Source organism: Vidua chalybeata, chromosome 4 (genome assembly GCF_026979565.1).
Source record: "Vidua chalybeata isolate OUT-0048 chromosome 4, bVidCha1 merged haplotype, whole genome shotgun sequence".
In the NCBI taxonomy this organism is placed as follows: domain Eukaryota; kingdom Metazoa; phylum Chordata; class Aves; order Passeriformes; family Viduidae; genus Vidua; species Vidua chalybeata.
The window spans coordinates 70,441,842-70,457,443 of record NC_071533.1 but is presented as its reverse complement, the minus strand read 5'-3'; the positions used below and the strand labels follow the sequence as shown (position 1 = coordinate 70,457,443).

At 45.9% G+C, this 15,602-nt stretch overlaps 1 protein-coding gene across 4 annotated transcripts in view; it reads left to right on the top strand.

Moving 5' to 3' along the window:
• The window catches only part of SLC4A11 (solute carrier family 4 member 11), a 67,504-nt gene that overhangs the window by 17,238 nt on the left and 34,664 nt on the right, over positions 1-15,602 (top strand). For all 4 annotated transcript variants that reach the window (XM_053940325.1, XM_053940323.1, XM_053940327.1 and 1 more), the window contains 2 exons: positions 8,560-8,683; positions 11,927-12,133. In XM_053940325.1, coding sequence (XP_053796300.1) covers positions 8,560-8,683; positions 11,927-12,133 — 331 coding nt within the window. The remainder of the gene's footprint in view (positions 1-8,559; positions 8,684-11,926; positions 12,134-15,602) is intronic.

The window sequence follows — 15,602 nt, the reverse complement described above, 5'->3', positions numbered from 1 at the left end:
TGGAGGAGCAGGCCCTTAAGAACTCTGTCACCTGGGATTTATGAGATGTGGTGGCTTCACCCCAGCTTGCACTTGACCAGAACTGGGGTTTGAAGTTATTGTCTCCAAGTCAGGCCTGTGGGGTGAGCCAGGCTGTCCCTTCACAAGGGACAGGCCAGAACCTGAGTCCCTGAGCCAACCAAAGCAGTGCCTTTTAGACTCTGTTGCTTTATTCCTGTGCAGTCTTAAAAAGTCCAGTTGTCAAGAAATAAGGTAATTCCCAGAGAAATGGCTGGGATATGTGGGATAGGTGCCTAAAGGCATGCACATATTTTAGTCTTCACAGCCAGTTTGCTGAGACAACTGTCACAATAGTTTTCCTTCTGCTTGCACTTCTTCTCCTGCCCTCTGCTTATGGCTGGGGAAAATGGAGAGAAATAGAGGATTAAAAAAAAAATCAAAAAGGAGACAATACCATCAACAAATAAGAAAAAAAATCTCCCCTTTGTTTTGAATCTCTTATGAAAGAGAAGGATGTGATCTCCATGTAAAAAAGAAGTGATGGCATATCAGGGCTGTGTCCTGAGAGAGAAGAGAGCTGGATGATATTTTGTGCTTTGTGTGCTATGTTTTTACACCTGGCATGTATAGAGCAGGACCACAAAGAAGAAAATGAGTTTATAAAGTAAAATGGTGTCAACCAAGAGGACTTTTGGGCAGTTTTCTCCTCTTTGGATGCCATAGGAAGGGTAACAGCAGTAAGGATATGTAGGTGCTGCTGATGCAGAGGATGGAAATGTCTCCTGTGGGGTGAGACAGCTCTGTGGAGGGTTCTGGGGAGTGTTGCCTTAATAACCAAAACATTTTAAAAGTCAGGATACAAATGCTGTGATTACATACATGAGACACAAAAGGGTGGGTTCAGCCTGTTAGGAAAGTGAGCCAGAGCTTTAAATGCATCCATGTGAGTAATCCTGGCTTCCATGACAAGAGATGATTTAAAAAATAAGCTCACAGCCTGAAGGTGTCTTGTGCAAAACTTTCCTTGTTTCTTTCTTTTGTTGCTCTGAAGAGGGAGAAGAAAGTGGTGGGAAAGCAATGATGAGTTATTAACTATAATTATCTAATTATTGCACTGTATTTCTGCTGGAGTTATTGTGCAACAGATTGTGAACCATATTTTTAGATCTTACATTTTTCTTGAAGTCAGATTGCAAAACAGCTTCCAAACCTCTGAAGTAAAAGGAATTTGTTGATGAAAAAATTTTCCGTATGAGTGGGAAGAACCTTTAAGATATCTTCTCTTCTTTATCCTTGCATTTGGTCTATACTCTTTGCTAAATTTTAAATTAGCACTGCTGGGTTGGTGCACCTTAGCCAACTTTTAATTCCTGGTGGATGAGATTGAATTGATATAATAAGATTATATTAATGAGGAAGAACAGCTCAGAGATAAGCTTTTGGTGGTGTTGCTTCTGCATAGATGATGAGGGGAATTATTAACAGCTGAAATTAATTTGGGGTGAGAAAGGAAGGAATTTTGTAGGATATTCACCAAGTTGTGCAGAGCCTGGCTGCAGAAGAACATTCCTAATGGAGACAAAAATGTGTTTCCCTCTCCTTTGTGCTGGAAAGAAGGCTCTTATTTCTTATCTGATTTATCCTCTGTGAGAAGAGCAGTGGGGAAAACCTGGGGTTGAAATAATTGTTCTGCTTCTGTTGGATTTGGTGCTTTCCTGATGACTTCAAGTCTAGGGAAGCTCAGCAAAGTCAGACATCCCATATGGATCTGGGCTTCAGCCACAGGGCAGAGCAAACCCTTGAGATCTTGAAGATCTCAAGATTTCAATGTTCCAGCGAAGTCCAGAAAAAACAACTGAATTCTGATTCACTGCAGGCTTTAAGGGGTGGTTTTGTCAGGAATGACCAAAACCTGATCTTGCTGGGGCCACACCAGGATACATCAGCTTATGGAAAACTTGGAATTCTTCTGTTAAAATGAGAGCTGAGATTATCAAAGCTTTTCATGCCCCAGTGTCCAGCAGGGTCCAGCTCTGGAAGAATGAAGGTCTCTACTTGTGTACATGATCATTTCCTGACTAGAAAACAAATCTTGAGAGTTCTAGATGAACTTCATCAGCCCAGGACAAGATCTCATATCTTTGAAACCATGGACAAAACTCTTTTTTTCCTCCTATCCCAGCATTTGCCAGAACAGGAAGACACAAAGTGGCCCAGAGATCTCCTGCTGCTTCTCTGGGAAGCTGCTGCTGGTTGTTTCCTTGGAGAACCTGGGATGAGGGATGGTCCTGTCCCAGAGTGGGGAGTGCTGGACTGTTTTCCTCAGTTATTTCAGTGAGGAAGCTCAGCTGCTGGTAGGACCTGCAGCATGGAATGACTGAAGCAGGCAGAGGTGCTGCCAGGAGGGCGCTTGGAGCTCCCCTTGAAGCACCCAGACCTGCCATGATCCCAGCACAGAGGGGTAAACTGGATGCTTTCCAAGTCTGGACTGGGAAAAATGGGCAAGAAGCTCCAGTGGGAGCTGCTGGTTTTGGTGTTGCAGTTTTGTTCCTCAAAAAGCCAAGAAACCCCTCCTTATCTTGTGAAGAAGTGACTCTATCACAAGCCAAGTTCTGTCACGCCCCACTCCTTCTTTAACTGCCTGACAAATGAAGATGAACATGCCTGATTTTTAATTTTTTTTCCTCTTGGAGTGAAGGATATATGATTTTAAAACTGCTTAACTGGGTGCTGGTGGATTTTTCTCCCTCATGTCCTGCTAGGAGAAACATCAGCTCAGTGGGTTATGGAACAAATATCCCTGAGCTGATGGAACCCCCCAGGCATCTCAGCTTCCAGGCTGTATTCTCCCTGCCAGCAGATTGATAAAACTGCTGATTTCCAGAGCTGAATCCTTAGAAAAACATGAAATCAAGCTGCTCCATGGTCTGCATGGAGTAGTTGTAGAGCCATTTCTTCTGGCTGGATTGCTAAAGCACATGGACTGGGCATTAAACTGATTTCCTAAAGCTGTTTTAGCAGGCAGAGCAGAGGGGGGGAAAGCCTCTCTGCAAGCAAAGAGTGGTTCAGTGGTTTGTGTGCTCTGTGTTGCTATAGAATTTCTGCCTTTGATGTAGCCTGTCGTGGCAGTGACTCCTGTGGAGGAGTTTAACTCGGAAAAACTCAGGTAGCTTTTCAAAAATAGGTACTGTGAGGTGATACTGGATAACCAGCCATGCTGCAGCTGAGATAATCAAAATTTGAGGAGTAAGATGCCAAATTTAATGTATTACTGTGGAAGATGTGACTGGTGTCTCTCTCAGCAGAAGTAATGCAAGTCCGTTTCGTGTGTTTAAGGATTTTTCCAGACCCAGATGTTCTGTGGATTTCTAGAAAAGTCGCATTGTCTCTGATTTAGCTGTTGAATAGATTGCAAATAGAGATGCTTCAGTTGCTCTCTCTTCCCCAGATAATTCTTTTAAAGGGCAAGATGAGAAATTAAAACAGTTGGACTGCTTAAAACAAATATTTTCATTTAGAGGAATGATTACAAGATTTGGAGCCTTGTAAGCAAGAGTCTCTTCTCCAGAATTTACAGCCATCATCTCTCAAGTGTTCTTTGGGCTCAGAAAACCATAAAATTTTTTTAAGGGCCTCTCCACCTTTTTGGGTTTTCCCAGATTATGCTAGAGAGCTGAAGCTTTTGCAGGTGCTGTTTCATGGAAAGAAAACCTCAAATGCAACCTCTGCATTAGGAATTTGGGTCCTGAAGAAGAAAGATGGCTTATTTTGCTACCTGCAGGGTCTGTACAGGGATGAGATGTCTCCTTACAGAATCTCGAAGGTTGGAAAAGTCCAACCATTAACGCAGCACCACCGTGTTCACCTCTAAACCATGGCCCAAGTGCCACAGCCAACATCTGGCAAGTGTTCTTTGAATTCAGAGAACCAATTAATTTTCTTTTAAGGGCCTCTCCCCCATGCTGGGCCATCCCAGGTGGTGCTGGAGTGCTCCTACAGGTGCTGTGTGATGGAAAGGAATTCTCAATACACGCTGACCTGGAGGAAATCCTTCTCCCTGGAGAGGATGAGTCTTCCTGGAGCCCAGCAAGGTGCATTTCCCAGGCCAAGAGGACTTCCAGCCTGGAGTGGGGGTGTTGTGGCTGAGACCAGCCTGTGCCAAGCTGTGGGTGAGCTGCCTGGCCTGGCCACAGCTTCATTGCTCACTTGCAGGTCCTGGTTTCTCAAAGCTGGTGCCTGGAGCTGCTCAGCAAAGGAAGATTTATTGGCAGTGGTTGAGAACAAGAAGTGTCATTGTTGTTCTGTGTGGGGACAGGAAAAGGCTGGCTGGCTGATTACCTCTGCTGGGCACTTTTTCATACTGCAAGGGATAATTTGTTTCTGAATTAATTTCCTTTCTTACCCTTTTAAAAGAGGGTTTCTGTTTCTCTTAGGTCTCCATAATGTGACCCTTTTTATGATTCGGTTGAGCAATGTGTTATTACTCTGATATCATCTTGGGTGTGGGGCAGACCTGGGGCACGTGGGACTCAGTGGATCTGGGATTTTGGTGGAGCACTGCCAATTCTCACCATCCCAGTGCCACCCTCAGCACCACCAGAGGCAGAGAGGAGCGCAGGGAAGGAGAAGTTCTGCTATAATTTAAATGCCCTTTTTACGAGCTCAATTATTGGGGGATCAAGATAAAACTGCTGAGAACACAACCTGGCATCTCATTAAATCATAGTCCAGCATTTCCTGGGGTGACTAATACTGGGTGAAAATAGATTTTTCAGCTTTCTGGCCAAACCAAGGGAGAATCAAATGTAGCTCAACTCAAACCAAAAAAGAACTTGGAGGCTTTGACCAAACCAGACTTGATTTAGAGTCAGCTGAAAATGTCTTGCTAGTTCTCAGTTTTTTTGGGGCTATTTACCCTCCAGCTTTTTTTTAATTAGTGGGAATTGGCTTAAGTGCTACTTAAAGAAAAAAAAGTTGTTTCATTTTGAAAGTGACTTTCTTCTTGGCCTGAGCTCTGCTGACTTTTACCTGTGGTCTTGCTTGACTTGGGATTTCTCCATGTGAACCAAGGAACTTTTTTTTTTTATGTATTTTACAAATATTTGCACAATTCTAGTTGGGACTGCAGTTTTGGTTTGTATTGTATTTGTATCTGGATTCTGGAATTAAAACAAAAGTGGGAGCTGTAAGTGCTACATCAGGGAATAGGATTTGAGTCAGCTAAAAAATGGCTTAAATTTGAAGAAAAGCTTGAGCTGCTGAATGATAAATGGGCAGGAGTGACTTGGCCTTGCATTGGAAGTATTGAAACATCATTTTTTTCCCCAAATAAATGAATATAACAGAGGGAGAGCAGACTGAGATGAGGCTGCATTTTGCACTGTTCCTCCCCTCCATGCAGCCAGGCTCAGGAACATCCCATCTTCTCTGTGGCACCTGTTTAAATCTGGTTTTAATCAGCTTTGTCCTCACTAAATCAACTCCAGTCTGATTTGTAAAGGTGTTATTGATCTAAATTATTTGTACATTGACCTAAGTGTTGGAAACTCTCAATTTGACTGGCGTGATATTGGGATTTAGATCCATGTGTCAGTGTCCATGGAGTTCTTTGCAGAGGAGATGGAGGAGACTCTCAGAAGTGTGAGAAACCTCAAACTCCAGCACTCTGGATAAAAGTATTCCAGATAAAAAGGATTGATAATGACAGTGAATTTCCTGGTGTCTTGTAAATGTGCTCTGTGTGAAATCTTTCAGTACTGTGGGATCTTCTTCTTGCCCAGTCCCTCAGCTTAAGGAAACAGTGAACTCCTGACTAAGAGAAACACAAATTTTTGCAACCATGAAAATGATCTTGTATATGAGAGAGACCCAATAGCAAAGCTCAGTTTTTTTACAGTCCAGTTTTCCCCTCTGTACCCAAGAAGCTGTTGAGCTGAAGTGGGATTGTGGCACTGCTGGCAGGACTCCTGTCTCTGGAAAACACAGCCCTGGAGACAATCCATGGAGCTGAAACATAACCCTGTCACTCCAGGGAGATAAAAAACTCCAGAACATGTGGCTTGCTTTATTATTGCACTTTCTAATAGGCTTTTCCAAATTTCTTTTTACTTCAGTAGTTTCTTGCTTGGTCAGGTCCTGCCTGGTGCACATGGTAGGGAAGGGAAGGTGTCTGGGAAGGGTTGGTACAGCTTTGTGAGCCACAGGTGCTGATACCTGCTTCTGCCATGTCTGGGATAGAAATGATGTCCAAAACGCCCAGCAAACCTTCCTTTTCAAAACAGATTAATTTATGAGCTTGATGCCCCAGGTTTTTGCTTTTCTATTTTTCAGATTCTGTGCTGCTTTAGTGTGTAGTTCTGAGCTCCATATTAAGGGATGGTGAGCTCTCTTCACAGAGCAGGGAGACAAAACAATTCCTTCTCTAGCTGGGGACCCAAGGACAAACAATCCAAATCTTAGGCCCAAGAGCATAAACAACGTGGGCTGAAGAGAGAAAAACAAGAAGGGTGGGACTTCATGGGCTGGAGCTGGAATTGGACAATTAACTCCAATATGCAAATGGAGCAGAACTGATCAAAGTGAGAGCCCCTGGGAGCGGTCGTGTATTTTGTGACCATTTTGGTTCATCTTGGGTGCAGCCCTGGCTGGGCTCTTGTGCTGCCCAAGGTGGATCCATTGAGGCCTCCTATTAAATCCCTACTTCATTCTTTAGCTCTGTCCAACTTCTGTTCTAGGGCAGCCCTCACCAGGCAGCAAGCTCAGCAGCTGAGGTATGCAAGTGCTGAGAGCTGAGCTCAGAATTAATGCTAATGGTGCAGTAATCAGTCACTGCTGGTGACCAGGTGGGTGTAGGTGAGAGAACTGAAGGTGTTGGGCCACTTGAAGGTTCTCCAGTTGGTCCAAAGCCCGGAGTTCATGTCCCCTCTGGCTTGTTGAGCTGTAACACAAGGAGACTTGTCTGCTGTCCAGCCACAGCTGGATTGCAACCAGGGGCTTGGCTTTGGTTGTGAAAACAAGTGTAGCTTGCACTCTATTTTCAATTACTTCAAAAGATATTTATTCCTCACCTTAGGACCTTCCTTGATCTTTCTCTCTTCCAAAGCTGATTCAAGTACAAAAAGAACAAGAGGCTGTGGTGAAGGGAAGTTAGGAAATAAATGAAACTGTCATCTTTCTCATGCCCTGTATTGTTCTAATTAAGCTGTTTGGTTGCTCTCAGACAAGTGTCTCTATGAGATTAATTTACAGAAGCAGGCTGCTTCCAGTCTGAGATCAGGAAGTCAAACTCAGTAAGAAAATACTTGATGGTGTGATTTTTAATTTTTTTTTTAATGCAAATAGTGAAGAACTTGATAGAAAATACAATGTCTTCCAGACTAGGACATCTCCAGCCAAAGGTCTTGTTAATGGAACAGCCCTCAGGGTGCATGGGCGTGAGAATACATCTTAAAAGGAAAGAAATAAGATGGGATTATGGAAGAGAAAGTAGAGAAATAGATCCTTCTATTGGAGGACTGGGATAGGTGCTTGTCAGATGAACAAAAGAGAGCAAGCAGCTGAAATAACTTTGAACCAGGTAAAAGGAGGGGAAAATAACTCTGAGGTAGGAAAACACTTCCATACCTCTTCAGGTGTCTGTAGGCAAACTGTGTGTGCATTTTTCACCAGTGGTTTACAGAAGGGCTGGGAAGTGGTTGGTGGCTTCAAAGGGAACAGGAGAGCTGCATGCCAGGCTGCCATTGCCCTGCTGCCCCTGCAGCAAGCCCCAAAGTTTCCCAGCAGGAAAAGTGGCAGCTAAGCAGGTCTCAGCTCTGGTTAAATATCCCAGGGTGGAGACAGATGTGGTCTTTCACAACCTCTGCAGATGATCCCTGTGTTTATTCCACACAACTTTTTTTGCTAGTCTTGGTTCTGGTAGTCAAACATCCATCCCATCCCCTGGATCACAGCCAAGGATTTCCCTCCAAGCACTAATCCCCTCCCTGTGGATCTTGAGCAGGGAGGTCAGCCTGGTTTCTTTAACACTTGGGAGCCAGAAAGGGGAAAACAACAGCTGGGAGCAAATGGGGAAAGCCATTACAACAGAGAGGTCTGCCTGAGGCAGAAGTGGGAGTATATTGGCTTGGCATTTTGCCTTAGTGTTTCCAGAAGCACCTTGGGAGAGCAGGTGAAATGAAGTGTAATCTGCTTTCCAATAATGCAGGTGTTTTTTAATAAGAGGGTTTTTTTGTGTGCGTGTAGAAGCTTCTATAGCTCTGCAAGTACTTGGTGTCTTGTGCTCTCTGTCATTTGGTTTCTTGACTGGTAAAAAGCAGCTGGAGGAAAAGGCAGAATACACCTTGAAATCTTGAAAGGTATTTCCCATAAAGACATGGATATCAAATTGTACAAGAGGGAGAATTGGGCTAATAGTAACTAGAAGCTTAAGACTTCAGAAGTCTTCAACCAACAACATCATGTGTTTCTCAAAGGTGAAATGTGTTTTTATGCCTTGTGCACCAGGGGAGATCATGCCTGGTGTTGTGGGGCCCAGTCTAACAATCCCATTCTGCCCAACAGTTGCACTATAAAGTCCCTTCAGCGACGTCACGTTTGCATCAGCCGCCTGGAGAGGCCTCAGAACTGGGGTGAGAACTCCTGTGAAGTCAGATTCGTCATACTGGTCCTGGCTCCTCCCAAGATGGTGAGTTTTGTTTTCTTGCTCCACAACTTCAGGAGGTTCTCGTGAGTTTGCTTTTCCTTGGGCTCCTCCAAGGGTTAATAAATGTTGTTTTTAAAACACAAGGGGATGTGAAAAGGCCTGAGGTCTCCTCAGCAGCTGTCTAGATGATTTATCCTGTTGGTGAGGGGTGGATTAGTGGGCTGTGTCCTTGTCTCATGGCCTGTATCCTGATGTGGAGGAGAACACTCTGTCGTCCCTGTACACACCTGGGATGCCCTAAACACTCCATGGATTCCCCTCTCTGGCTGGAGCTGCTATTTTTAGAAGTAAGAAACGCAGCTCCTTGCTAAAGCCAAGCTTTTGAAAAGCTCTTGTGAGCCTACAGCTGCTGCCCCAGGTTTGCTTCCCAGCAAACTTCCCTGATGGGACTGACATTTTCCCTGCACGTGTGGCTGCAGCAGCTGGAGGTGATGTAGCCAAGAGGAAGGTGATTCTTTTTTGAGCTCTGTTGCAGTGAGGGTGAGACTTTCTGGGAGCTGCAGTGCTTTTAAGGTCAGCCTGTCCCTGAAGCTCTTTGGACCTTTCAGAGCTTTTAGCACCTGAAACAGCGAGGTTAAAGCTTGCTCAAGTTCTGGTTCTTTGGTGTAGACAAGAAGGGCACGGTAGAACACTTTTACAGTAATCAGAATATCCTGAGTTGGAAGGGACCCACAAGGATCATCCAAGTCTGACTCTGATATCATGGGGTGCCTCAAGGTTAATTGGGGATCACCATCCTGTCTTCCTAGAAAGCACTGGCCTGACCAAGGTGGTTCTTCCAGCTGATGGCTGAATGGTTCAAAGCTCAAGACCTTTTCACACTCCAGCTGGCTGTTTACACCTTGGGGCTGCTGGGTCTGTGCTCCTGAGAGGTGCTGGAGAGGTTGGGGACCTTTCCTGGGACAGGATATGTCCTGATTCAATTTCCTGCTCTTCAATGCTATCTGTGTGACCTTGGGACCTGCTGCTCTGGCCTGTCTCCTCCCCCCTTCACCACCACCCACGTTTAAATGGGAATACTGGTGTTTCCTTCTTTCCCAGGATTTCTGGCAGGTCTTTCCCAACCGAGCCACTCGATGCTTTTGGCATCGACCTCGAAGCCAACAGGCTGAAAACATATTGATGTTCCTTGTGCAAAGCAGGAGGGAGAACACCTGGAGCTGTGTGCAGTTCCATGGATCTCCCCTCATTGTTATCTCGGGCCAGCTACGTGCAAAGCACCCGGCGAACGGCTCCGCATCCGCTCGGATCCCGAGAGTTTGCAATTCCAGTGGTCAGCATCAAATTAAGGGAAGGGAGTGGAGGCCAACAGAGCTAGCACTTGCCAATGTGCTTTTTTATTTTAAATGGGTTGGTGGAGCCAGCCCCAAGTGCGCATTTCTGGTGCAGCAGTTAAAATAATTAACCTGCTGACAGCAACACATTCAGTGGAGAGAGAGGAAAGTCCACAAAATGGGCATTTGTTATGCTGGGAATCCAGATTCTTGGCCTTGCTAATATGGAAGAAGGAAGGATAAAAAAGAGTTTTCCTGCACATATCTATCCTCTCTAAACTGTTTATCTCCTTGGTAAAGGAAAAATGGGAAGAGCAGTGGGAATGTTGAAGCAATCCCTGCAGCATCCAGCCCAAGGATTGTTGCTGCTTAGATGTGAAAGGTGGAGCCTCCTCTGTGATGGCAAATCCAGGCTGGTTCACAGAATCTAAAAGCAAGTCCCAGGCAAAATCCTTCACTTAAATCCAAACCTCTCCCTAGAAACTTAAATTGAATGTGCCCTAGTGAGTGTTTGAGGGGACATTCTTGGTGATGGAATCCCAGAATGGTTTGGGTTGGAAGGGACATTTAAGACAATCTCATTCCAACCTCTGCCATGTTCAGGGACACCTCCCACTGTCCCAGGTTGCTCCAAGCCCCATCCAACCTGGCCTTGAACACTTCAGGGATGGGACAGCCAGTTTTTTGGAGCAAATGGAAGATGGGGCAGCCACAATTTTTCTGAGAAATGGCAGAGAGGAGGGTGATGTGAGTGGTGGAGGAAGGACAGCGTTAGCAATGACTCTGGGACCAGCTCAGTGCCACCCACGCCTGCGCTTCTGCGTCACCCACACTGAATTATTTGGTTGTGTCCATGGAGAAATTGTTCATCTGTTCAGTTGTGAATCATGAGAAGCAATTGGGATCAATCACAGATGCTCACTCTTCTTTTCACAGCAGAGTCAGGAGCTTGGAGATTCTCCAGGGCTGGGGAATGTTTGGGTGTCTCTGGTAGCTGCTGCATGATGAGTGTGGAGTGTAGAAGAGGTGGGTGGATTAAAACTTGGCATCAGAAGGAGCTTTTAATGAGCTGTGGTTCTGTGTAATTTAGTCTTGGCAAGTATCTTACCTGTCCTGGCCACAGTAGGAGCAAGTGAGCAGGTCACTTGGAGAGCTTGGATTTGGTGGGTTTGTGCAGGGGTGGGGACCTCAGCCTCCTTCACTCTTCCCTTTGCATCTAATTTCCTGCAGTAGGAAAGCAGCTTGGATTCTGTTGGAAGCTGGACCCCCACAGATCAGGCCTGTGTCTCACAGAAATATTAAATCCTGAAAATAAGCACTTTTTTCATGTCTGCAAGACTCCTGTCCCTTCCAGACATTTAGTGAAGACAGACGAGAGCTCCTTGTGCATTCCCAGCTTTTTTTTCCCCATCCTTTCCTCTGTGCCAGTGGTTACTTGAGCTGAGAGCTCTCAGTCTCCACTTGTGCAGCCAGAATTGCCCCAGAGTGGCCAAGTGAATTGAGTTTTAATGCCCAGAAAATAGGAATCAGATGAGCACAATAATCAAGACATCAGTACCTGCAGAAACCTTGACTGCAGCACCCTTCCACCCCAGGAGCAGCAATGCTGAGGTGCTGTTCAGTAGCAAAGATTTTTGTCTTGTCTTGAAGGGAAACCAGGGATAAAATGCACACTCAGCACGATTCAGCTTTGGATTGGTTTCTGGGAAGTTGATCAAGTAAAGATCAATCAGGGCTTCAGGAGCTGTGTTGGTGCCTCCAGAGGATTCTGCTGTGGATGTGTGTTCATCTGCAACAGCTTCCAAATGTGCTCTCCTTCCTCAGCTCTCTCTGGGATCTTGGGAGCCGGGCAGGTTCCTCTTCAGAGGGATGAATTCCGGGATTTACCTTTCAGAAGTGAAATTAAATGGTTTTACAAGCACTTTTTCTGTCTTTTTTTTCACCTTCTTAGAAAAGCACCAAAACGGCCACAGAGGTGGGCAGGACCTTTGCCACGATGTTTTCAGACATAACCTTCCGGCAGAAGCTTCTGGAAACCAAAACTGAGGAGGAGTTCAAGGAGGCCTTGGTGCACCAACGCCACTTGCTGACGGTGGCCAATCAGAGACCCTCAGGAATGAAAGATGGGCACAAATCACACGGTAACAAACAACTCAAGGTAAGGCTTGGCCAGCACCTCTGCCATGCCCTGGTGTCCAAATCCATCCATCCATCCAAGGGGATTTAGGGTGAGGAGGTGAACACTTGAGGCCAGTGCTTGCAGCAGCATTCCCAGCAAGCTCCCAACACCAAGGCTTCCCCAAAGTTCTGCTGTGTGCACATCCACCTCCCTCAGATTCTGCTGTAAATCTCCAAAAAAAACACTTTAAAGAGGCAGGTGCTGAAGGGATGCAGAGCATTTGGGGGTTGGAATGGTTACAGCACTTTGATTCCAGATGCTTAGTCGAGGGTGGGATTAATGGATCCCTGCTCCTTGTCAGTCCAAGGTACTTAATCCTTACAATCAGAAGGCTCTGAAGGAAGCTGCTGCTTGTCTTTCCTGCAGCCAAAAGGCTTCTTGGCCATCTCTGCACGGTAATTTCACTTAAAAGTTGCCTGTATTTGGCCTGAATTCTCCCTGTTTGATCTGTAGCTCTGTAAAACATTACTTGCTTTGTACTTTAAAGTTCGAGGGAAATGCTGTAACTCAGCTTTCTTTTCTGGAATTTCCTGTGTGTTGGTCATTGCTTTGTTTTTCTGGTCAGAAATCCATTCTTTAAGCAGACAGCATACCTGAAAAACAAACTGTGCCATCTCCAGCATGCTGCTCCTGTCTGTGCATTACAAATAACCCCAAAGCTTTGGGTTGCTTACAGTGCAGGAGCTGCTTCACTTACCACATTTTTTTTCCCCCCCCGGAACAGATTTAAGGGGTTTGATCTGCACATCTGGAAATGAGCAAAGCTCATGTTTTTCCTGCGGAATCCCCTTGCTTATAGGTAGTGCTTTGAACTTTGCTAGACCCCATATCTGCTCTTAACTTTGCAGAACAAGTCCTGAAACCCTCTTTAAACCCAGGTCGTGCAAGGCAGGGATATTTGGAGTAGTAATTTACCTATAGTAGGTTTAACCCTCTACACCTGGCCTTTCAAATGGGTTTTTGTTAGAGCAGTTAAAGTGTCTGACTTTGTCTTTTGCTAAAAATAGCAAAACAATGTCTCCAGAGGGTTTTCTGCTCTGTGGTTTGGTGAGGGGAGCTGGATGAGACACTGAGCTTGTAGATTTTGGCCCTGAGACTGGTGATTCCTGCTGGCCTGCTTGGAAAAGCAGCCTTGGCCAGGCAGAATCCTGATTTCTCCAAGCCAGTGCTGTAGAGGGTGACACTTCTTCCTTCAGCTCTTGCTTTTGGCATTGACAGTTGTGGGCCTGGCTTTGCTGTTATTTTTTTCAAAACCATTTTATCCTTGAGCTCTTGGGAGATGCAGCCTCTGTATCCCCACCATGCCCTGCCAGCACAAAGAGCTGGGAAAGGAGATTTCCTGGCAAGCCAAGGTTTGCCTGGAGAAGTGAGGTTGATTTGAGCTCCTAGGCTGGATTCCTCAGCTCCTGAGAGCCATCTCCAGCATCTCCTCCCTTCTGGAGAGGAAGCATTTAATATGAGCACAAACCCATGTGAGAACAGGAGTGTAATTTCAACCTGTCAGCCACCCCCAGAGAAATAAACACCCTCACTGGAGCCCCTGGACTATGACAAGTGAGCTCTCAGGAAGGTGTAAAGTCTCTGGGTGACATGAAAATCTGGCCTCTTGGGTCCTGCAGTGATGGGGGAGGAACCAGACCTTAAATTCTGGGTGTGAGTGGGATTTTTGCAAGTGCTTGTTTTTACCTCTGCTGGAAATACTGAGGGGGATGTGACAGTCACATTCCCTGCTGTGCCTACAGCACTGTCACTTTGCCTTGGCTCATCTCAGAGGATTATTTAGGCAAGGCTATGTACTCAATCATAATTAAGTCAGCCTGAAATCCTCTTGTTTACTGAGGCATCTAATTGTGATTTTGTTCATGGAGGAGCCCCTAACAGCTGTGATGTTTTTCTGGCCCTGATTTTGTGTCCTGTGTGGATTTGCTGAGGGGGCTGTGTGTGCTCAGCATCAGCAGGAGGGGGATATGGAGGATGTAGTGGTTTTGCACAGACTCATGTCCCTGACCTCTGTAAAATACTCCTGCCACCCCCCAGCACTTTTGGGGAGGGCTGAAGAAGGGTCAGAGTTGTTGGAGCAGATTTTTTCTGTTTGGCTTTGTAGCTGCTAAGTGCTGGCTTTCCCTCTTCCTCTAACCCAAATAATGGCAAGAAGCTGGGAGAGATTTGTAGAATGCAAAGTGGAAAAATTCATGAACTTCATCTGTTTGGCTAGGCTGGGGGATAAAAGTGAAACCAAAAAGGGCTGTAACTTTGGAGGCCAGTAAACTTAGTCTTTTGCATTTTGTATTTTTTTTTGTCTTTTGTACTCAGTCTTTTAGCGGCCTCCTACTGGAAAGAGACCTGCAGGAGGGCTGGAGAGGGACTTCTTCAAGGTGTGGAGTGACAGGAGAGGGGGGAATGGCATTAAGAGGTAGATTTAGATGGGATATTAGGAAGAAATCCTTCCCTGTGAGACCCTGGCACAGGGTGCCCAGAGGAGCTGTGGCTGCCCCAGGATCCCTGGAAGTGTCCAAGGCCAGGCTGGACGGGGCTTGGAACAACCTGGGCTAGAAGAAGGTGTCCCTGCCTGTGGCAGGGAGTGGACCTGGGTGGGCTTTGAGGTCCTTTCCAGCCCAAACCATTCTGTGATTCTGTGATATCTCTGGTGCAGCCCAGGCTGAGTCTGAGGGTAGAGAGCAGAGAGGAAATCTCACAGGAGGATCAGCCCAACAGAAGGAACAGCTTTTCCTACTGGAGAGGTTCCACTGACACCCCCTACCCTCGTTTCACACTCACACACACAAGAAATGAGTGCATGAGGAAATCAGGGCGAGTCTTAAACATAACCCTGGTGCCTTGTGGGATGAGTTAGGCAGTGCTTTCCTCCTCAGCACACTCCCAGCTGCCTGGAACAGGTTTTGTTCCCCAGAGCCCCCTCCCTGCTGCCCCAGGCCAGCAGCAGCCACGCTCCTCCTTCCCTGGAAGATGAGACACCCCGAGCATCCTTTTCCCCGTGCTCACTGCAGCATGATAAGTAAACATCCCAGTCTGAGGCCATTGTGATTCTCTGGCTGACTCATGCCTTCAGGAATCTCTTTCTGGGGGGAAAAATTAAATTGCTTTTCGAGTGCATCTGGCTTTGATGTCCAACTCTGCCACCAAATATGGTTGAAGCACAGAGATTTTTCGGAAATGCTTAAAATGCAGATGGTGTCTGCTGGCAGCACATCTGTCTGCTCATCCTGGTTGTTCAGGTTAGGGTTGAAACTGTCCTAAAGTTTGAAAAGTCCTACAGGTGCATTGGCAAATTGCAACAGAATTGACTTAAATAGCTGAAATCTGAGATGATATGGTCACTGATAAAGGAGCTGATCCTCTTTTGCACCCCAAACCCAGTGATTGCTGTGCCCTTTCCTTCTAAAGGAAAAGATTCCCTTCTTTATTTTGTTTCTGCTTCCGATTTTCC